General features: G+C 34.2%; 1 protein-coding gene across 1 annotated transcript; it reads right to left on the bottom strand.

Annotated features, from left to right (window-relative positions):
* Positions 1–386: 386 nt before the first annotated feature.
* LOC121413261 (3-hydroxybutyrate dehydrogenase type 2-like) lies at positions 387–25,046 on the bottom strand. Its single transcript, XM_041606020.1, has 8 exons — positions 24,836–25,046; positions 9,145–9,223; positions 5,753–5,849; positions 5,422–5,530; positions 4,257–4,317; positions 3,427–3,599; positions 2,412–2,504; positions 387–1,242 (listed from the first exon to the last, which is right to left on the bottom strand). Exons 1-8 carry the CDS (start codon positions 24,905–24,907, stop codon positions 1,189–1,191), a joined length of 738 nt encoding a protein of 245 aa, XP_041461954.1. The 5' UTR covers positions 24,908–25,046; the 3' UTR covers positions 387–1,188.
* Positions 25,047–25,122: the final 76 nt, after the last annotated feature.

Genomic DNA, 25,122 nt, shown 5'->3' with positions numbered 1-25,122 from the left:
CTGGTGTTTTCAAAAGGCTTCAAATCAAAATGATAAAAACCATGAAATTTACAAACTAAAATGATGGAGACTACTATTTAAGAAAGATGATTCTTCCCTTCCCGTCCACTGGCTGTTCATGTGGGACCCGGTGTCCTCAGATTGCTAGAGCTCCTGTGAGTTATGTACTGACTGGGTTTACCCCTTAAATTGTCAGTGAACGGGGCAGCTAGAGGGCACTGGGTTCCGCATGATGTTGGGCTGATGGATGGGTTGGGGTGAATGAAGCAGATGTGAAATTATTATTCTTACATTGCACATGTTCATGGTTCTTGTGTAGTATTTATATAAATTTCTATAAAATCTATTTACATTGTAAAAGAGAACTTGTTCGGCTAGCGCCATGAGCGTCTACTGACGGTGTGTGCGCTCTACAAATATACACTATTATAATTATTATGGGAAACTCCAGCCCAGTATAAAATGAGATGACAATTGGGTTGAAAAATGAAGGTGACTTGTGAAAGTTTCAGTGAAATCAGAATCAGCACACACAAATGTTTGATGAGACCACTCAAATCTTTCAAATCACTAGTACTTGTGGATGGTTTAACAAGAACTTGATTTGATAATCAGTAACAAGCAAAATTATGATTAAAATTCTTAAATAGCACAGTATAATACATACTGTTGCTGAATAGTTCCTGCGCTCTATAAATCTTAATATATTCTTTATTTTACTTTTCTAATTTAAAAAATATTACAATAGGCAGCACTTAAAGTACAAACCACAGATTCTATTCACATTGGAGCACTGCATTTCACTATGTGCCAATGTTTTGCTCATTACATGGAATATTTTGCCACATAAATATTCATAAATTTCATCTCTATATCACAGATTTCAGTTATAATTACCTACCATGATTAGTAATTCAAATTCAAAGCATATCTGATTAGCATACATGTTGCATGAAAAGATGTCTTGTTCTAGGTAAGCCATTGTATCATCTTCATGAGAAAATCTGGACATCTCATACAAATACACATTTGGAATAATTTCATTGTAATTGTAATTACTCATTACATTGGATGGCAGTGAATACACTTATTCATGATATTACAGATGATTCCGTGTAGGTCTTGGTCCTTCTCATAAAATCCTAGACCTCATCAAGTCTTGGTCTACCTCAAAGGTCCTCTCTAGGCTTAGATGCTCCATCCTCCATCAACTTTGATTTCTGCCCCAGTAATGAAGCTGGCCTGTAATGATAACATTTAGAATGAAGGATTAATCCTTACCCTATATCATCATGATATTAAATTACGTAACCAATTTATATACGTACAGTGAATTTAATGTATTTCAAAATTCAAATCTTTCTTATCTATTTTATTATTTTTACAAAAAATCTCATTCTGCTTCTCTGATTTTCCCCTATCTTTACAAAAGTATACGGAATACATTTTTTGGAAGGGGGGGGGGTGGTAGTGCCCTATTGCTCTTCACTGATATTCCAGTTCAAATGCATTTACTCATTAAAGAAATTTTTTTTTGCAGATCATGATTATGAGTCTTGGGTATATTTGTTTGGACGTTCTTTGAGGCAGAAGTATAATTTTCATCACAATGGCCCGTATCCGAGGTTTCAATTGTACCATGGACTAAGCAGATGTTTTAACATAATTACGCTTATTTCATCGCGTACACAAAGCTAAATCCAATTGAATGCGCGCTATCAGCAAAGTGCGCTAAAAATAAACCGCGTTAATGAAATAAATCAGCATAGTCAATGGTTTTGTACCATGGTACAAATGAAACCTCTTTTGAGAATACGGGCCAGTAATATCACTCACCATCAGATATTTCAATCATATTTAATGAATGGGTCAAAGTGCCTTGAAAAAGAAATTTGTGAATATATGAAGCTTTGGAAGAGGAGAGGTTATGCCTTCTAGAGAATTCTACTCCAACTACTTTTTCATCTTTCAATGTTGATCAGTTTGTAAATGTTGAGATGAAAGGATTGTTATTATTTGTTTGGCGTCACCTGTGCCTGGGAGGCGAAAAGCGAACTGAATCACTATGACCCGTCTCTCCTCCCAATATAACTGAATGGGGGGAATGCAGGTGGACCACTACACCGGGGTTTCCCCCCTACTCTTATACGAATAGTTTGCAGTGGGTTCTTAACGTGCAAAGGTGGTGACTCTCCTCTACACGGGGCCTCCATTTAACATCCTATCTGAGGGATGGAGTGTTTTCCATTGTGACATGGCCTGCATCTATGAAACATGGGAGAGACTTTTACACACAACGCACTGGCTTCAGTCATCCGCCCGGGGTGGACTTGAACCCACGATCTTTGGTTCGACGGGCAGACGCGTTAGCGACTGAGCCAACACCGCTCTCTCAGATCAAGAATATTTACCTCATCAGAAGCAAGAAAGACTACAGTGTTGGCTATCTCCTCTGGGGTGCCCAATCTCCCCGCAGGCTGGCGGGAAAGGAATGATTTCATGGCCTACAAGAAACAATGGATGAAGAAAAGGGGAGTAGGAAAGAGGAAAGGAGAGGAGGAAGAGAGAGTGGGGAAGAGAGAAGGGAGGAAAGAAGTAGACAAGAGAAAGGAAGAGAGATAGAAAAAATGGGGGAGAGGGAGAGAGGGAGGGAAGAGAAAAGAGAAATGGGTAAGCATTGTGTATTACTTATATAGGAATAGAAGGAAAGCTGAAAATATTGACTTCCCAACTTTATTAGTTTAAAAAAAAGTTGCTCCAAATTTTAAGTCTTGGCTTAGACAGATAAAGATGCTAAGAATGATAAACTTCAACATTTCAAAACACATTGTTGTGGCTCTGTACTCATTAACGTAACACAGCCCATGAAATTCCATAAATTTTTTTTAATAAATCGGCTTAAATTTCACAACAAAATTGAGATCCAGGGGCAGTATGAGCTCACAATTCCAGACAATTTTATTGGATATTATACAGTAACTACATAATTTTCAATCAACAAAGTAAGCAGTAGTTCATTCTGAAAACATCAACCTATATCTTAATACTAATAATACATGAGATTTGTATAGCACACTTTCCATTGTAATTAGATGCTCAAGGCGCTTCAGAGCAGAACAACAAAAACTATTTACATATAACACATGTCTGAACAATAAGTAAATTTCTATCAAAAGGCACCCTTATACAGGTATGTTTTCAGGTTGCCCTTGAAGGTGGTCACTGAAGTCTGGGTTTTCAAACTGTGTGGGAGAGAATTCCACAGGCTAGGCCCTGCATGAGCAAAGGCCTGTTCTCCCTGTGATATCTTAGCAACTGGAATTTATAAGATATAAGATGATGAGGATTATAAATTTCTTGAGGGTTGGTAGTTATGAATCAAAGACTTATTGTAACAAATTAATTTAAGAAGTTCTTCCAAATTACCTGTTCTTTATCTCCTGTGGCTTCCATCCTCTGATGAAGGGAAGGCGTGTCTACCGTCCCAGGGCAGAGGGCGTTACAACGGATTCCCTTGGAGACAAAGTCTGCTGCTACACCCTTGGTGAATCCTGTTACTGCTGCCTTGGTTGCTCCATATAAACATCTATTAGGGGCACCTGAGAGGTCGAAACAATGGAAGGTTAATCGTCAGATATAACACAATCAGATCTGGGTTCCGCCTTACTAAGAGTTACAACTGATCCAATCACCTTCAACGATACAGAAATAAATCACTGTCATAATTTTTCTCACAGCAAATTTGCACAACGTCCTGTGAAAACAAAGAAGATCGCACTGAATTTTCAAGAAAACTATAAATGTATTATCTAGAAAATATGTGGAACTAACATGCTTTTATTAAAATCTATGATGTTGCCAGCTTTTCTGAGTTGTGGTTGATTGGATCAATCATAATTCTTTGTAAGATAGGGCCCAAGTACCTATTGCTGGAATCCTGCTGAGAGCTGTAGCTATATCTTAAGGTCCCAAAGGGTGTTTCAAAAGGATATTGACATGTTTGTCAGCATTGACTTCTCTTTGAGTTTATGGAACTAAAAAATGGAAACCTGAAGCACCAAAACTATAATTTATAATTTTCTTGGTTATTTTGTAAGAAATCAACACTTATTTCCATTTCTTTGTGGTGATGGATTAAGTTGAAGAAAACTAATTTCCATTACTTTCCATTGTACATGCAATTGTATTGGATATTGAATATCGGCATGGTAATCACATCAATTGCTAACCTTTATAATTAAATTGAGATTAGATACCTTTTATACTTGATGCAATAGAAGACATATTGATTATACTGCCACCATTGTGTTCTAACATCTGGAGATAAAACACAATCAGAATATAAAACAAGTTAATAATTAAGCATGTGGGCAAAGATTCATTTACACTGGTGTTATAGGAACGAAATAACATACCAATGGACACTAATCAACAAATTCAATATAACAATAGTAATTTTCACTTAATCAGATTTTATATGGCAATTTAGAGCTACTACTCCAGAAACGTTTCATATCTCAAATTTTAATCAGTATTTTGACCAATCATCCCATAGAAACTCTGAGATTATTCACTGAATTTTACCCCCAATAGCATTTTGAAATTAAAAATGATTTAAAATAATAAAACCAAATATCAAAATGTTGCATCCTGGGTAAAGAGCAAGGAGCCCTATGAGCACTTCATGACTTGAGGTGGCGCTGTTTAAAATGACTGCATGGTGCATAGACTTTAAATTAATCCATATTGTTTCAGCATTGGATAACTCTAAACCTGCCCATAAAGAACTCACTCCTTGTCTTTTGAAGCAGTCATTGTATAAAAGGTTTCCATCTAATTATAGACAAAATTTGAGTATTCAAAGAAAATTTTAAATAACTAATATACTTTGTAAACTTTATGCAAGAGCTTAGGCTGGTTTGAGCATGGGGAGGTGGAACAAAATGATATGGGAATGCACATCTTGGGGAGGTGAAACTTAAGTTTTGAAAATCAGCTGTTGAAAGCAGAACAAGGGGTATAAATTTTGTTTTGCTTGCCAGTGTCGGAACTCCTCTGCCTCAGCGGTAGGGTGCACGTCCACCCCCCCCCCCAGCCTACGCCCTTGCTTTATGTGTGTTCTTCTTCCGCAAAACAAAAGAGATACATGTACTAAGTCAAAATCAGTTTTAAAATGCAAATTGGCAGCTCTTTGCTAAATATTGCATCTATTTCACAATTTGGCTGATGTTATATCCATATCTACTTTTTTCAAAGAATGAAAGTTATTGTGAAATATTATGATGGTTTATAATTTAAAGGAGCAAACAGATTAATCTTGAGTTTATGAAAACTGGGTACCTCTGGAAATCCAAGAACAAATAATGCAACAAGAAAAGACATACATTGTATAAAGAGACATACATGTAATTGGGTTTTTACCTTTGGTATTACAGCTTTGGTAAGGAAAAACATTGCTTTGACATTCAAATTGAAAGAAAAGTCAAAGTCTTTTTCCTCTGTATCCAGCACAGTGCCATTGAAGACAAAACTAAGAAAGAAAGAGAGAAAAGATTTTTAGTATCAAAGGACGAGAAATAAAATTGCTTTTACTTCTATAGTCTTCAGGGATAAATAAATTCTTCTCATTGGTATTTCAATTTAAAATCATCTTCAGGATCCAATTGTATGGTAGAGAAAAAAATTGTGTCATAATTTAGCTTGAAGAATCAAAGATACCCATTTCATCAAATCTAGTAATCAAGTCATTTACCCTGCACAGTTGAAGAGAATGTCAATTCTAGGAATTCCTGCCAAAAACTTTGCAACTTCTTCCCTGTTTGTGACATCTAATTTGCTCAAGATGAGACCTACAGAGGAGAGAGAGCGAAAGACAGAGGAGGTAAAAGGGAGGGAGAGACACAGAGAGGGATAGTGGGGAGGAGAGAAGTGAAAGGTGAGGGGAAAATTATTTCATGAAACATTCTGATTTTATAAAAGCATAATACTGGAAGTTAATATGAAAGTTCCTCATGAAATGAATTCAGAATACACTTTGCCAAGTACTTAATGTAAGGACGTAACTTTTGACTGACTTTTTGAATAAAAGTTAATCTGAACAACACAAGTACAAATATTAATAGAGTGGCCTACTAATGTGGCTTGACCTTTTTAATTTCCTGGACTGGTCAAAACTACTTCCTTTAGGTCAGGGTTGGAAGGCGAAACAAAGCCAATTGGTTTTACCTTTGAACTACTTTTTTTCAATCTCTTAAAACCATGTCTCATTGAGAATACCATCAAATTTATGTACAGTGCACAAGGATATCTTGTTGGTGGTCAAGGGCAGAGGCCTATATAGGAAATTAATGAGGTTGTTGGACATGACCTACAAAATTGCTATTCCTCTCAAATCTCAAATTCAGGCCATTTCTTCTGTTGCTTCTTGGGGTGGGATGAAATTGATAAAAAAAAATATCCGTAATTCAATTCAATTCAAAATGGTTTATTCAGATAAAAACTTCCATCGCTGCACAGAGCCGAATTACAAAAAGTTTTTACAAATAGGTCCATGAAAAGATTAAAATCATAAGGAATAAGCATTAAGTGGAATATAACAACAAAAATACATACATTAGAGCAACAAATAAGGTACAAAACATGAAAAAAACTTATCACAAGACAAAATGTGTTCAATGACATTGATGTCAATTACAAGAATCACAGAACTAAAACAAAAAAAAAACAAAGTCAGAGAATCAATGTGAGAAAAAAGATGAAAGATAATTGAATGTTAATTGAGGAAAGTAAATAATTGATTGTACATTAATTTTTCTAGAATCTTGGAAAAGGTCGACAGCAATGAAATTGGACGATAGTTTGATAAATCGTTTTTGTCACCCTTTTTGAATAGGGGTATAACTTTTGAAACACTCATTGAATTTGGATATAATCCAGATTGAAAAGATAAATTAAACACGTGGGGTAAAGGTTCAACAATGTAATTATTTTCTTTACAAGATATGGTGACATATCATCAACCCCACATGAATGTTTATTCTTTAAAGAGCAAGATATCTTCAAAATAGCGTTTCTGTCTGTAGGCGAAAGAAAAAAATAAATGGGTTACACTGTTTTTTAAATAATCATGAAAACATCCAATGGGACTCGGATCATCAAAACAACCAGCATTAACAAAAAAAAGAGTTAAAAGCACTTGCAATTGATTTCTGTTCAGTAAGTTTAACGCCATCTTTACGGATGAATGAAGGCAATTTAAATGATCTTTCTTTACCGAGCAGGCTGTTCAGAATATTCCAAGTTTTCTTTAAGTCACAACAATACGATTTGAGTTTTGCAGCAAAATAGTTTTGTTTAGAGACACGTATAATATGAATAAGTTTGTTTTTTTAGGATGTGTATTTTTTCTTCATGTTATAGGTTTTCTGTTTTAAATATCACTTATACATGTATAAACGTTCATTCCTATTAATGGATTTACGAATGCCTTTTGTAATCTAGGGGTTTCGGGGTGCTTCTTTCTTTATCGAATGATATCCTTGAATGCTTGGAAATAGTCTCTTTTAAACCCTTAATAAAAGTATCGTAAGCTACGTTGACATTGGTTAAGTTTGTCACAGAGGACCAATTGTTAGCTGCTAAATCTTCACACAATGACTTAAAGTCTATTTGGTGTTTAATGAGAGTTTTATTATTCACATGGGTGAGGTATACTTGGTGGGAAAGAGTTCGTTAATTGACAGATGGGGAAATAGTCAGATAGATCTGAATACAGAATACAAGGTAAAATCGGCTTATCCAACACATTTGTAAAGATGTTGTCGATACAAGTAGAAAAATTGATTGTTACACGAGTTGGTCTTGAGATAAGTGGGAAAAAAGATGAATATATTGTATCGATAAAAGCCCTAGTATCAGAACGAAGGGCGTTCTACATGTAAGTAAATCAAAGTTAAAGTCTACAGCAATATAACAAATGAATGTTTCTTTTCTCTGTTGACTTTAGCAAGACATGCTTCAAAAAGGTCATTAAACTCAGCACCACTACTATTGGGAGCTTTGTATACAGTTCCAACAATCACATTCTTCCCTTCCTTAATGATTTTAATAAAAACAGTGTCTATAGTTGAGGTACAAAAGTCAAAATCAGTTCTCTGCTTGAAAGTGACATTGTTATACATACACCACCCCCTAAACGATCATGTCTATGTTTTTTAATAAGTTTATAATTTGGTATATTGTAAAATGAATGTGGGTCTTCCTTAAACCAGGTTTCTATTTAAGCATAAATTGTGAAATCGTGGTGGAGAGTGTCATCGAATATATGAGAAAACTTAGAAGACTTCGATCATTCAAATGGAACAATGAAAATTGAAGTTCCGATTTTCCGTTACTCATTTTGAGTCATTGAAATAATAGTTACAATCAGAAATATTATCGTCTAGCCTAGAAGTCATCACTTCATTAAAGGAAAAGAAATCAAAATACTTGTTACTGAATACCATATACCAGAATTATGAAGTGGAATATGATTTAAATGAAAACATAAATGAATAGCGAATTTAAAATCTAAGTCATAAATTATATGGTTGAAAGGAATTACATTACTCAAACAAAACTGACATATCCAGGGTATTGAATAAGAGATATCATTAGCGCATGCTATATGACATATATTTCCACATGAGCAAAGGTATATTGATTGATTCTTATTAGCACACTTACAACAAATAGTACATGTACAACACATTTTTAGAAAGAAATAATGAATAAAACTATACATGGAATCATAATAACAAACAAGTTAATAAGAGAGTGATAAAAATGTTACATTTACTATGTAAATAATTCTATTTCTGAGGGCGTATTTTATCTGTCTACAAGTCCTCTCATTATAATCAATAATCTTCAATTCTTAGAAATTGAATCAATCATTCATTTAAATTATTTTCATGACATATTGACACATCTATTTTCATTTTGATTTTTAAAATCTACTTCTTTATTTATTTTTATAATTCATTATGTTTTTATCTCTATTTTTTATTATGTTATTAATTAATCAATGTATGCCTATTTATTTGTTTATTTTGCTTACTTACTTAGGACTAGTTTTTAATTTTTTGGGTGGGGAGTTGTAATTACCTTTTGTATCTCTCAGTTCATTCAGTTTCTCAAGATTAATATCTGTTGCATGAACGGTGGCTCCTTCTCTAGCAAAAGCCTGTCAAGTCAAAACAGAATGAAAAAAAATTAATCCAATGAAAAGTACCTTCACTAAAGAAACGAAATGATTTATCAAATTGATGACATCAAACCTTAGCAATGATCGTAGAGACACTTCTATGATTGATAGTACCATTGACTTCAATACACAATCAATCATGAAAACCAAGCGTACGATTGAGAAATTCCAGTAGTTGTAGTAAACATTGATTTCATGAGAAAGTCTGTAAAACAAGGCTTAATTGTCAGTATATCATCGAGGATCTAGATCTAGTAAAGTTACATAAACTGAACTTTGTGAAATTTTGAAATCTACGCTGAAAAATGTTCAGACTGAAGATCCCCAACACAGATGGATGAGCGCACGTGGGACAGTGTATAATTATTACTTTGAATGTCGGCCCGACGCTCTTCCCCAATCCTGTGCTTATTTGCTGATTTCTCAGCAATTACACAATTTCTGCCAGAATCCTTTGGCACATACGTTTAATTTATACAAACAGACACTTTGGTGGTCATTTCATTAATATTTTAATATCGTTACCAAACTAGCATTTACCTTTAATCGCTAACCTGTGTAACGGGACCTAGGTCATTTATCTCTCATATTGTGATTAATTCATTGATAATTGCTGGTTCTGTTTTTTTCCTGGGATGCACTGTAAGACCAATTTTTATATTTAAAGGTCAAGTCCACCTCAGAAAAATGTTGATTTTAATAAATAGAGAAAAATCAAAATAGCATAATGCTGAAAATTTCATCAAAATCGGATGTAAAATAAGGAAGTTATTACATTTTAAAGTTTCTCTTATTTTTCACAAAACAGTTATATGCACAACTCAATGACATGCAATGATGAGTCGATGTTGTCCCTCACCCTCACTCACTATTTCTTTTGTTTTTTATTGTTTGAACTTTGAAATATGGAATATTTCAATTTTTACACAGATTTGACAATAAGGTGCAGGGAGAAATGAAACTTTGTTTCAAGAGCAATGAGGAGAAAATGGGAATAAATCATATTTCATATAATGAAATACAAAGGAAATAGCGAGTGAGTGATATCATCAGTCCCCTCATTTGCATACCGACCAAGATGTGCATAGAACTGTTTTGTGAAATTAAGCAAAACTTTAATATGTCATAACTTTCTTATTTTACATCCGATTTTCATGAAATTTTCAGTGTTATGCTCGTTGGATTTTCTCTTTTTATTCAAATCGACTTTTCGTTGGGGTAGTCTTGTCCTTTTAAAACAAGAATTATACCACTTCCTTTAGGGCACATTTCTACACAGCAATACAAATGGGATTAAAAGGAAACAAAAGGTAAATGCATGACCAACTTTGATGCATGAATTGGATTCATTTATTTATAGCCTTAAAAAAGCCTGTTAAATTAGATGATTTTGTGATTTTACCTAAATTCATTAATTCACTGGTGCCAAATCAAACTACCGTTTCAGTATTTTTTTGTTCAGAAAATCACTTCTCAAGTCCAAGATGGACTGAAAATTTCAGGATTTTATCAGTAGATGTACTGGTCCAAAATTTGGGATTGTCGCAGAAAACAATCTTTCTAAACAGAAACAAATCATGTCTTCATAAATTGAGATTGTCCTTGTTTATGAGGACAATTTATATGCTTCTCCTTCAGGATATAAATACCCATGTATTGAGAATGCTGAAAATACATTCAGTGATTTCAATCCTCCCCACATGTAGTTGTCTTTTTTTTCTGACTTGCTGTCTTCAAATAAACTTTTTAAAGTTGAAATGTTTACATTGCCTAGTGCAATTGACAGGCAAATGAACTTTCCTAGATTTCTTGTGGAGGAAAATCTTTGGAACGTTGTTGTTGCTCGTTACTTGTGGGTCGTTCCAACACCAAAATAATCACCTCAGGATACTCTCAAAAGTTTAATGAGCTGCTAGGTACTAATCTTTGGAAACTGACATTCCTAGCAAACTGGGACGATCTTTGTTTTCTGACCAGCACCTCTTGACTCTACTGACCCTTTCTGACTTGTATAGTCGCTTTTTAAAAAGAAAAAATATCAAGAATGGGTGCTGTCATGCTGTTAACCAGTAGGATGTGGGAGGGGATTCGATGTCCAGATATATGTACTTTTAAAAGCAAATAAAAACACAAATTTTCATTTGGGATTTTCTCAAAAATTCATGTTTTAGTAAATAGCAAAGACAGTTTTATGAATCTGTGCTTCATTGTCTGATATGATGAAGTATTGACAAAAATGTCTGAAATTGCTGTTTTGTTTGGACATAAAGCAACCTGCCCAGACACAACATCTGGGTATATATATCAACAACAAAAAAACGACAAAATTGAAAAATTACTAACTAAATTACACTAGCAAACAGACCTAGTCCTATGTCGAGATGAACACTAGACTGATAAATTCGCATTTTTGCACTCTCCTTGATTACTCCTAAATTTTGCATTTTGACAGGGGAAAAAGGAAGAAATAATAGATAAATTTATATCAAGGGTCATACAATCAGCTGGAAAACATAAGCTGGAAAATCATCAATTTTGATGACAAACAGATCGGATCAGCCAGGTTCTTCTTCGATCACCGTCAGCTAAAGCTGAGCATATGGACGCACCAGCAGATTGACTGGCACATTCGCTCAGCTATAGCTGCGCTGGCTGTGATTGAGCGATCAAAGAAAAACCTGGCACTGGCTGATCCTGATCTGTTTATTATCAAAATTAGCTTTTTTCAGGCATATTTTTTCAGAAATAGACCTATGACAAGATTCATTCAGCAACAATAATTCACATTATCATTCTTTTCAGAAATTAGTCTTTGCTTTGTAATAATGTCTGATATGACTTTCAATCGATTGATAAAGTATTGATGGCAAAGTTTCTGAAATTGCCGTTTTGTCAGGATAAGCAACCTAAGAGACACAACAGATGGGTATATTCAACACAGAATACAAAAGGTCAATTCCATTGTGACTTATGGGACATTTGATACTTTTTTCCACATAACTGAGGTGCATATCTGAAATAGTAGCTGCACAAACATGGATTTACTTTATTAAACTGAAAGAAGAATACTTAAACTTACTATATACAAAAATGTATGCTTTCAGCTTGGTTGCATAGGGTGCTAGATATTCAGAAATGTCATTGTGACTTATGGGACATTGATGGACCACACAAATTGGGCTCTTTTGTTCAAAGTGCCATATCTATCTCAGTTTTATGACAATGTTTTTAGATTTGGGCTTGGAGATTAACTAGTGATAGGGCTCACTAACAGTACTTGAATTGGACTTGATTCATTTCATTTGTTTCAGTAGTTGTGTGCAATCGTGTGTGACTTATGGGACAAGTGAATGTGACTGATGGGACCCTATCTCATTTCATGGAATTAACATTTCCTCGCGATGACTTTTTAAGTCAAACTTAATTTCAGCATGAATAAATATTTCCTAGTAAGATGACACCCTTAATAATTCATGCCATTGTGTCAGAAATAAATTCAACAATGGGCAGAAACATCTTTTCACGCAGTTCATTTATATAAAGGGAACATTAACCAAAAAAAAGCTTCCTAACTTGTCATCAAGTTTTAAGAACTGTAATCAAATAAGTAGAAAATAATCAATAAACAATTACAATCATAAATATTTAGCAAACAGATGAAAAGTGAACAATTAGAAAGAATGTACACACTTTCAATTGTGACTGATGGGACATAATGATATGACATATTTGTTACAGATAGGACAAATAAATGTTGCTTTTCTCTATCTGTCTCATACAGTATGGTAAGAAAATGACCTTTACACTACAGTGTATTACATGTGAGAAATTAAGACATTAATGCTGCCATGAAGTAAATCAATATTCTTGTTAATATACTCTCTTTTGTGTCAAATGCTCATATTTTTCATTAGCTGTTGATGTTTATGATAAAACAGATGGATATCAGTGCACAGGCAAATTTTTGACAAAAAATATTAAAATTTTGGCATAAATTCTTTTTTAAAAATTCATTAACTGGACTGTCTAGAAAACAGTTGCAATCGCTTTCTACTATCTAAACTGCATGTACATGTATACTTGTATAGTAAAAAGTGTATTCATTTACATGGAAGATTTACCATTGTCTGTGCAAAAAATATGAAAATAATTGATTTTCATGAAAAATCCAAGATGGCTGCCAAAATTGCCAATTTGGAACCCCATGGGACACGATTTGACAAAGGGAACATCAAGATTCATTAACTATAAACTTCAGGCAATACAAAAAATGTTGGTTAAAAAATATACCATGGGGATGCACCCTATCACAACTTCTTTTTTTGCCAGCTGCTTGGGTTGATATGTCATCTCTTTCATAGAAATTCTGAATGCCTGTAAGGACATCATCATTTGTAGAGTACCAAAGTGATGTTAGTTGTCATGGTGTAATGGCGGCCTGGTTCTAAAAATAACCTGGGGCCATTTCATAAAGCTGTTGTAAGTTAGGAGCAACTTTTCAGAATGACTAGTGATCCTTTCTTATATGCTAAAACATTGCCAATTTATGATGACATTTACCACAAGGATCATCGGTCGTTCTTAAAGTCGCTCTTAAGTTACGAAAAGCTTTATGAACCAGTGCCCTTTTACGACTATCAGAATGATGGTAACAACCAAGGACAACACAAATCATTATTTTTGCAAATACAAATGTGTAAGACGATCATGCAGCTGCGACTAGGTTTAGAACCGGCGATTCGATGTTCATGACATTATGACACCACCCTTTGGTCCTCTTTAAATGCGCATGTTCCTTTCTATTGGCAGGCGGCAGGAATGATTCTGAGAAAACTTGATTGCAAGCTTCTGAACAATTTTTTGGCATTTACAGGGGCTTTAATAGCTCTGCTCATGGTAGCCTTAAATGCATCTGAGGACTGGTGCTCTTATTTTGACAGGATCCAGAGGGTCGCTCAACTACAAAATTCGTGACTGATGGGACATTGACATAGGTTTTAATAGTTTCCATGGAACTACGTGTATATACCAAGTTCACATCATATGTAAAACAGTTGATGCACACTCTAAGGGGACAAGAAAACCAAGAGAATGATCTGGACCTAAAAAATGACTAAAAGCTAGGGTGAAACAAACCCAATTCACCTGCACTCAGCTTTGCATTTTAGCAATCATATTCAGTTTTCTCCTTCTTTCTGGACTGGGCACACAATGCAAACTTATTTTTTGTTGTTCAATGCACTGCCTTTGATATTCAGACTGTTTTTTCTGACAGTCAGCATACTGTTCTCCAGCTTTTAAGCATTCTTGTCTCTCTCTTTGCTGTCATGGACAGCTTTAAGGTGGCATGGTTTACGAACTGTATATGTGACTTATGGGACATGTGACTTATGGGACTGAAATGTATGTCCCCCCAGTATAGCTATTTCAAGTCCAATACAGATGCAGCTTGATTTGTTGAAGCAAGCATGTACTATGGTAGATAAAAAAGTCCAATACTTGTCTCCAGGAGTCTATGGCAGCATATGAGGGAAACTTAATGCTCAAAACTGTGACTTATGGGACATCAAACATACACACCTTGAAATGTATTTTGTGCCTCATAGTTTCACTGCAGCATGTAAAACAATACAGCTAATGGTAAATTATTGCTTGGAGATCACATGGATAGTGGGATTTTTCATCAGCACCCTTTGCTTGCCAGGAGCCAAGGATGGGTGAAAGTTGTACATTTTCTATGAAATCTTAGTACCACAATGCAACAGAGTGTACATTGCGTATTTTATGAATGAATGAGGGTATAGTAAATATAAGTGTGTTTTTGTAAACCTTAAACTGTATACTTATAAACAGTATAAACAAAATTGCTCCGAAAAGAAATTTTTGAAAATGGAAAAATGCAACATTTGGCTGGAATTGACCAAAAAAATTATTATTACATTGTAATTATTAGATTTTACTAACAAATAGACCTAAGATGAACATATGACAAAATTCATTCAGGTGATTCAGCGACACCAATTCCCAATTAAATTCAGAGATTCCTACAGTCTGAAGTTAATTTAAGCTAAGGCAAGAAATCCCCCTCCCATGGCCTGGGGTGGTATTCTGAGGTCATCTTATCTTTAAGATGTTAATGAAATTGGTATTCTGATATGACATTTCATCTCTCAGATTAAATTCTAAATTTTATCATGCACATAAATTTAACTTGCATATCTATAGAGATATCAATAGATATTTTAGATGTATCATCTAAATAGATGATACGCGACAGAGCAATGCTTGTGTAGATTTATCAATCGCGTATTTCAGGGGTGGATCCAGCCTTTGCCAATAGGGGGGGGGGGCCGCAATTACTTTTCTGCCACATTTTCTCTGATCGGCCGCTCATATTTGATTTTTGTTTCTTTGAAAGGGTAGTTCCAATAGTCACCTCTAAGCTTTATTCTTGAAAATCAATGCAAATATATAATAATCTCATAATCATAAGCCTTACTATAGTGAAAGCGCAAGCTTTTTATTTCATGAATTTTGTCCGTCCTGACATTTAAACATTCTGGGAATATAATTGATATTGAGATATACATAATTCACCAATCATAACATGAGCGTGCAGCGCTAGCTCATACATATTGACAATATGACCTGAATAGGGATATTTTGAGAACTTTATGAAATAGGTGCAGACAAATCAAATTTTGAAGTGCACAGCACGAGCAGAACATTTTAGTATTCAGAACATAAAACAGAATTTTTTTTCAGAGCACTTTTTAAAATCAAAATAATGAAAGTTTCATTTTTTAGCTGAAATATGTTTTGTATATTGACTTCAGAAATTGATATCTTAGGCTACATATTGAGCAAGATCTATATGTAAATCACCTAGGCAAAGCAAGCACTCAGAATCAATATATAAAAAAAGCAAACAAAAACTTAGAATTTAATCAAAGTCTCATGATGATAATGTATATGAAGAAAAAACAAATTATACAAAATCATTATTACAAGAAATCATGAAAAATCATTATTCTTACACTGAGTGTTACAATCATTAAAATCAAGAATATCTTTACCTGTACTGTCCGCAATCATGATGTAATTCATCGCGCATGAAAATAATTGTTTTTCGTGGAGGGGTATGCGGGTTAGGTACGATGCAAAGACTTGGCAAAGTAAAGGAAAATGGTTGCGGATTGGTAAATAAATTATTTTATGATTTATCATAATTTTCATATTTTATAGCAAGTGCAAATTTTTCTTGATTGCATTTCCCTCTAGTTGTCATTTTTAAAGAACTGAAATAAAGGTGTCTGGTAATAGGATACACTGCCATACCAAGCGCATTCGCAAGCAAGCGCGAAGATGTGAGCCAGGCAAACTGAAGCATAGCAGTGATTAGCAGAGCAGAGGGGGCGTACCCTAGTCTGCTATGCAGACTCTGAATGGCTCGTGAGGTGGGATCTGCTACTGGTTTGCGAAGCAAACCAGCCTGAAAGGGTGAGCGAAGCGAGCCATTTCAGAGTCTGCTTCTTCTTTGGAAATCTTGTTCCCACGGTCAAAATAAGTCCCACCCACCCAACATTTCAGAGAGCTTTCATTGGATAACTTCATCTGTCTATCAACCAAATTTTAGGACCCCTGAGGAGTATAGATAATCCCCTACTTTAACCACAGAGCCACGAGCAGGGTTATTATATAACACCCTGGCTCAGGCCATCAGAAAGTGTTTACATATGACATTCCACTGAGCAGCTGCATGTATGGCTCCATTGCCCAAACCAATACATATTGTGTATGCATGGTAGTGGATAGCTCTATTATGGTATTATCATTATCAAACACTTTTCATCATATCTAACTCATTCAATTCAATTCAATCTTTATTTCACAAATAGTATAAAAATACAAGGAAACATCAAATAATGCGATTAGATAATAAAAATAAATTCCGTGGCTTCCAATGAAGGTAATAAGAAACCTGTGAGGCTGGATCACCAAAACATAGTAAAAAACACAACATTAATACAAAACAAAATGTCATCATTATAATAATTAGTGCAGGAAAAGGGAGGAAAAAACAACAACACATTACAAAGAACACGAGTTGAGGGGTCTATACAGTACAAGTATGCATTGATATCAACTGCGAGAATTAATAATCATTTCCTAGAAAATTTGTATACTGTTTTCTAAAGGGAGATAAAAATTGTGAATTAGTTATTATTTGGGGAATCTCATTCCATTGTTTGGGACCTACATAACCCAGCTTCGTAACTAGACCTGATAGACCATAAATGAAATTTATTGGAAGAACGGGCATTATGGTTATGAACTTGATTACTGTATTGAAAAAAGATCTGAAACTCTACATGGGTAGCAACCTGCTTGTACGTATACATAAATATTGTGAGTTCTTGCTTATTAATATCATAAGGACAGTTTCTTAAAGTTCAAGACCACCCCAGGAAAATGGGAAAATGCTGACTTGAATAAATACTGAAAAATCAAACTAGCATATAGTGCAAAAAATTTCATCAAAATCGAATGTAAAATAGGAAAGTTATGACATTTCAAAGTTTCGCTTATTTTTAACAAAATAGTTATATGAACGAGCCAGTTACATCCAAATGAGAGAGTCAATGATGTCACTCATTCGCTAAAATAAATAGTGAGTGGATGACGTCATAGTCTCCTCATTTGCATACCAGCTAGGATGTGCACATAATTTAAATTAAGCGAAACTTTGAAATGTCAAGACTCTCTTATTTTACATCCGATTTTGATGAAATTTTCAGTGTTATGCTTGTTGGATTTTTCTCTTTTTATTCAAATCAACCTTTTTGTTCGGGTGGACTTGTCCTTTAAAGGTCAAGTCCACCTCAGAAAAATGTTGATTTGGATCAATGGAGAAAAATCAGACAAGCACAATGCTGAAAATTTCATCAAAATCAGATGTAAAATAAGAAAGTTTCGCTTATTTTTAACAAAATAGTTATATGAACGAGCCAGTTACATCCAAATGAGAGAGTCAATGATGTCACTCATTCGCTATTTCTTTTGTTTTTTATTGTTTGAATTATAGAATATTTCAATTTTTACGAATCTGACGATTATGACATCCTTGCCTGAAGCACAAAATGTTAAAATAATGGAATTCCACGTGTTCAGGGAGGAATGAAACTTCATTTCACATGACAATGACAAGAAAATGAAAATATTTCGTATTTCATATAATAAAATACAAAAGAAATAGTGAGTGATGTCATCAGTTCCTCATTTTCATACCGACCGAGATGTGCATATAACTGTTTTGTGAAATGAAGCGAAACTTTAAAATGCCATAACTTTCTTATTTTACATCCAAGTTTGATGAAATTTTCAGTGTTATGCTTGTTGAAATTTTCTCATTTTGTTCAAATCAAGTTTTTCTTGAGGTGGACTTGTCCTTTAAATAAATGCGCGGATGGTGCTAGGTAATGGAAATTGGTAATTATTCTTAAGTTTCTTTTGAATTTTGAATATTGAGTCCAAATTCATATGAGGTTACATTGGTATATATTTTAAATAAGAGCGAATCATGGAATGGTATAAAGTTATCAGATTTTTATGAAGCAAACTACGCTTAAGTTTGTAAATTAAACCAGTATTCCTTAAAACATGTATCATAATGGTACTTAAACTCGAAATATTATCCAACTCAAAAACACCATAGAGTTCAGAACTTGAATAATAGATAGTTTACAAAATGAAAATCTTAAATTTCAAGATTGTAAGTTTGTAAACTATCATACTTTAAATCAAACAGGATAGCTATGTTTTATTATTTTGTTCCTGTTTGGAATTAACTTCTAACCACAGTTTGTTGATTGGACCTGGGACCTTGTATGTATATTCACTTCTCCATGCATGCTACTGTATTCAACCTGTTTTACTGTTATGTTTACAGCTCGGTTTGATATTAATTAGCCTTAATCAGCATCATTTAAGTTGTCATGCCCAGCAACATTCGTTCACCTTTGTCATGTTTGTATTGAAAGTGCTTTTATGCCAGCCATAATACCAGTGGTAAAGACGTACAGTTATGTATGTGACAAATCTGGTACTTTCAATTCAAACTCATAAGTATGCTGAATGACAATGTTGGCATTTTTTTATATAAACTTAATTCGGATTTATTTGATTTAAATAAGATTTTTTAATTTTAATGTGATTTTTTCTAACAGATTTTTTTTAAAACAAAGCGCAAACACCCAAAATTTAACCCTTTACACTGACATCAATTTTAAGATCATACATTTCACCACTAAGAATATTCTTAACTATATTTCATAATCAAATCCAGTCAAAATATAATTTACAGAAAATATTAAAGCCATGAATAGGCTGACATTTTCTGCTGTGTCTAAAGTGAATGTAGAGAGCTTCTACTGATTGGTTCAAAGGAACTGTCTTGGTACAGCTAATGCTGCAAAGTTGGTGTTCATTTTAAAACTCTGAACATTTAATGAGAATCAGTTTATTTGGAAGAATTCCATGACTCAGAGATTCAAATTCTCCAAAGAGAAACATTTTTTAAATCTTATTTTCAAGCCCATGATTGAAGATCATAATGTTAAAGAAAACTGCACTTATCTTTTGTTTGTTTCAACCCCAAGTTGTTCTTTGAGCCAAATTGGAACAACTGTTTCAAAGCATTGGCTTGCAAAACTTTGACCGACTGCATTCAAACTTAAAGAAATGGACCAGGCTGAAAATATTCACGTCTAGATAAATAGAGTAAAATGATGAAAATTTCACAAAAATTTGATGACAAATAACGAGGTTATTGTATTTCAAACTTTATCAGTATTTTGTGAAAAACAGTTATATTTACATCGTCATGAATATTCATTTGGTCGGTTAATGATGTCACATCCCATCTTTCCTTTTTCTTATAACACGAAATCATAATTATTTCATTTTTTCATACATGTGTAAATAATGTGTCTCCATTATGATGAAATAAGTTGCGGCAATAAATAACTAATGTACTTAATTAGTTTTCAAATCAATTTTTTTAGTTATTGGTAAATTCTTTTTTTAATAAACCTAATATCATATAATTATGATAAAAAGAACAAGTGGAGATATGCCACCATCAGCCCAACTAATGGATATTCATGAAGACATGCCTAGTTTCAACGGAAAGATGGAAAAGAAATCTTTAAAATTCAATAACTTTGTTATTTGTTATGCGATTTTGATCACATTTTCAGCATTTTGAATTTTACTCTATTAATCAGTGAGATATAAATTTCTCCAGCCTGGACAATTCCTTTAAGTTCTTCTTTGAGCCATAGTTGGAACTATTGGACTATTTCAAAGCATTTGCTTGCAAATTTTTGACAAACTTGCAAGTTGATTTAAATGATTTCTTTCACAATAAACTTGAATACCTGCAGTATTTGGCAGTTGTTAGAAGTTTTGCAAAAAATAAGAAAACGGGTTCCCTTATACTACTGTGTCGGCCTATTTATTTGAATAAGACATATAAAAGAATAAAATGATAAACTATTGGTCTAATGGGTCACCAGGGACATTGCAGAATTTTACTTTTATTGTACTCCATTCAAAACATTCACTAAAAATGTACAAACATAAATCCTTTTGGCGAAGGGCACTAAAATGTATAGTTGCTATGATTTAGTCATGTTAGTGCCCTTTGCCAAAACATTCATCCATTTTTAAAATAAAAATGTACATTTTACTGAATCTTTTTCAGTGAACTGGCTGAATGAAGCACAATCTCACTCAGAATGTCTGAACAGGCTTTTTCTAGTAGGATCCAAGGTTATAACCCATCCTGGCAAAATTTATGTTGAGATTCAGCCTAATAAGTTCAGAGTTCCTGTACTTTTCTTTCTTGAAAACTGTCCTCTAAAACACTTCTGAAGTTTGACATAAAGAAATAAGAACTGTTTTACTATCAACAAAGTCCACTCATACATACAAGTCGAGTAGGGGTCCCATATAGGCTACATGTACATCTTTGGTTTTGCAAGATTGACTTGATTAAGTTGATTTTATTGATTTGATTTCAATTGTTATGAGTAGATATAAAGGGTTTATTCCTTTTCTCATAATATAAAGTTGGTAAAATCTTACTCTTTTGAATTTAAAAAGTAAAACTGCCACAAACAATAAATAAAAAAAAATCCCAAATTTGTAGATGTTCCAATGGAAGTGATTTAAAGGACAAGTCATGCACCCCAACAAAAAGCTGCTTTGAACATGTTGAATAGTAAGAGAAAATCAGACAAGCATAACACTGAAAATTTCATCAAAATCCAATCTAAAAGAAGAAAGTAATGACATTTTAAAATTTTGCTTAATTTAAAAAGAACAGTTGTATTTATATGCAAATCCTTGTCGGTATGCAAATGAGGGGACCGATGACATCACTCACTATTCATTTTGTATTTTATTATGTGAAATGTGAAATATTTTTATGAAAAAAAAAATCCCCCCCTGAACATGTGGGATTACATTGTTTTAACATTTTGTAGTTTAAACAAGAGGGTCCTATTTTTTAAATTCGTAAAAATTGAAATGTTGTATTATTCAAACAGTACAAATACAAAAGAAATAGTGAGTGAGTGACATCATCGACTCTATGATTTCCATATCACTGAATTGTCCATATAACTAAGGGCCTTTTCATAAAGCTGTTAATAAGTTAAGGGCGATTTTAAAGGACATATCCACCCCAACAAAAACTTGATTTGAATACAAAGAGAAAAATTCAACAATCATAACACTAAAAATTTCATCAAAATCGGATATAAAATAAGAAAGTTATGACATTTCAAAGTTTCGCTTATTTTTAACAAAACAGTTATATGAAAGAGCCAGTAACATCCAAATGAGAGAGTCGATGATGTCACTCACTCACTATTTCTTTTTTTTTTATTGTTTGAAATATGAAATATTTTGATTTTCTCGTCATTGTCATGTGAAATGAAGTTTCATTCCTCCCTGAACACATGGAATTCCATTATTCTAACATTTTGTGCTTCAGGCAAGGAGGTCCTAATCATCAAATTCGTAAAAATTGAAATATTGTATAATTCAAACAATAAAAAACAAAAGAAATAGTGAGTGAGTGACATCATCGACTCTCTCATTTGGATGTAACACTGGCTCGTTCATGTAACTATTTTGTTGAAAATAAGCGAAACTTTGAAATGTAATAACTTTCTTATTTTACATCCGATTTTGATGAAATCTTTAGCATTGTGCTTGTCTGATTTTTCTCTTTTGATTCAAATCAACATTTTTCTGAGGTGGACTTGACCTTTAAGAACGACTAATGATCCTCTCTTACGCGATAAATCATCGCCAATATATATACTATTTACCACAAGAAAGGATCACCAATCGTTCTTAAAGTCGCTCTTATACGAACAGCTTTATTAAACACCCACCGGTTTGTGAAAAATAAGCGAAACTTTAAGATGTTTTATTATACTATCCTATTTTACAGCCAATTTTGATGTAGTTTCCAGCGTTATCCTTTGATTTTTCTATATTTTTATTCAATTAAACTTTTTTCTGGGGTGGATATGACCTTTAAAGCAATGATTTGAAAAAATAATCATCATAGTGATTTAAATCAGCCAATCCTGCTGAATGAACTGAATATGAAAACAATTAGCTTTGTCAACACATGCAATGTCGATGCCAAAGATGTGAAAGTTGCATATAGTTATGCCCGGGAGCTACATGTATAAGCATTGATGTTTTTTAATTACCTGTTTACTAGTGCAAACTGCTTACATGTATGTGCCCCATTGGTTTGAAGGATAATTATTTCGTTTCCAAATATTAATTTGTTGGATTTGAATTGTGGAAAGTAGGTCAGATCTTTGTTGTCTGTTAACTATGTGCTTACCGGTTATATTGGCTGTAGTGTATGCTATTTATATCATTTCATAGGCGGATCCAGGGTGGGCCCGAAGTGTCCGCCCCCCTTATATTGGCAGAACTAAAAGAAGGAAAAAGGCGGAAATAAAAAAGAAAAAGAAGGGAGAAGAGAGGAAGAAGATAAAAAAGAGAAGAAAGACAAGAGAATAAGATAAGGTCAGGGGAACTCCGGGAAAATAACAAAAATATGTAAAATTTTCGCTCCCGCTTCGCGCTGACATTGCCTGTTCCGCGATGAGATACATATCTTATTTCAGTTCGGACATCGAGCTTTCATTATTTTGTTTTACAAATGTTTTTTTTTATAAGTGCTTTGTAAAATGTCCGTTTTATGGTGTGAATATCAACATTTTCAGCTTTCGCTGTGCGTTCGCATTATGTAATTTGTCAAGTACTGTACATATTGTCTTTGTGTATTACATTAAAGTTTCAAAATATCCCATCTGAGGTGTCTGATTGTGAAAAAGTAGGCATATGAGCTAGTGCTCTGCGCTAGCATTTTTGATTGGTAGGTCCAGTATAGAAAACGGTTCTGTACATTAATCAATCGGTTCCATTATAATGTAGAAATGATAAAGATACATCATAGAGCTATTATCTCTGTTAGCTCCATGGATACATCATTTAAAAACAGGATATTTAAGGAAGGGAAGAAGAATGAGAGAGCAAGTGAAAGATAAAACGAAAATAAAAATAAGAAAGAAGGAAAGGAAAGAATGAAAGAGCAAAAGAGAGAGAGAGAGAGAAAGAGAAAAAAAATGGAAAAAAAGAAGGAAAGAGTGAATGAATGAAAGAAAGAAAGAAAGAAAAAGAAAGAAAGAAAGTAAGGGGTCACAGGAAAAGAAGAAGAGAAAAAAAGAAAGAAAACAGAAGAGAAGAAAGAAAGAGGAAAAGAAAAAATCAAGAAGAATCAAAGGGAAAAAAAGGAAAACGAAAAAGAAGAAAGAAAGGAAAAGAAAGAAAGAAAGAAAGGGCAATGTTTATTTTTATGTCACTTATTAGGCCCAATTACATGACGGGGGTGATCTTCTATACATATTCATATTCTGTATACACGTTCCTCTCTGCGTGGACCGTTATAGAAGATATTTCCAAGGAGATATCATCTAACTCCTTGATATTTCAAAGTATAACACATATGTATCTACCCATGTATGTTATGTATAGCCATGGACCTATATACATGTAGCAAGCCCAGAATGTGAAAGAGAATGGCCCTACTTGTATACATTCCACAAGATAAGAAATGGTCATAACAGCTGGATCCTAATCCCTCTCTTGCCCCTACTTCCACAAATCTGCTGTCAATCATGGTATCTACTGGCAACGGAGGGTTTCAGCAAACTCCGCCTCACATCCACGTTTCGTGGATGTGGCTCAAAGAAGTTGTAGACCCACTTCTGGAGCCTCAGTAGACCTAGTCTGCTATGCAGACTCGTTGAATCAGCTGAGGTACACACACTGCAGATGTGGGTCTACATTTGTAGACTAGGCGTACCCCGGCCGCGCCGCGCCGGCAGCTGCGCAGCACTCGCTCACTTGTCGGAGCTCGGCCCGCGCGGGCAATCAAAGACTCTCTGCTGCTGCTAGCCGCTCATCGAGGCGGGACATTGGCCGTGATATTACCTGGGCAGTGGCTCTTCCAATGCCTTGAGCAGCTGCCGTCACTACTGCAACTTTTCCAGCTAAACGAGACATTCTCTGACCTCTTAATTCCAGACTAAGTGTCAAGTGCCAAGCTTCGAGACCTCCCTCCACTTTTTTGTCAAGCAGAAACTTTTTACGTCCACGTGACTTGTCACGTGATCACTATAGAACTTCATTACACAAGGAAAGTGCATGACTGCGTGCACTGCAGTCAGACAGACCAGTCCCATAGTCAATTTCTCGTGTTGGGCTACAGCTACAGTACA

The sequence above is a fragment of the Lytechinus variegatus genome, chromosome 4 (genome assembly GCF_018143015.1).
Source record: "Lytechinus variegatus isolate NC3 chromosome 4, Lvar_3.0, whole genome shotgun sequence".
NCBI classification, from domain to species: Eukaryota; Metazoa; Echinodermata; class Echinoidea; order Temnopleuroida; family Toxopneustidae; genus Lytechinus; species Lytechinus variegatus.
The sequence above is the reverse complement of the archived record's forward strand: the minus strand, read 5'-3'. Positions and strand labels throughout refer to the sequence as shown.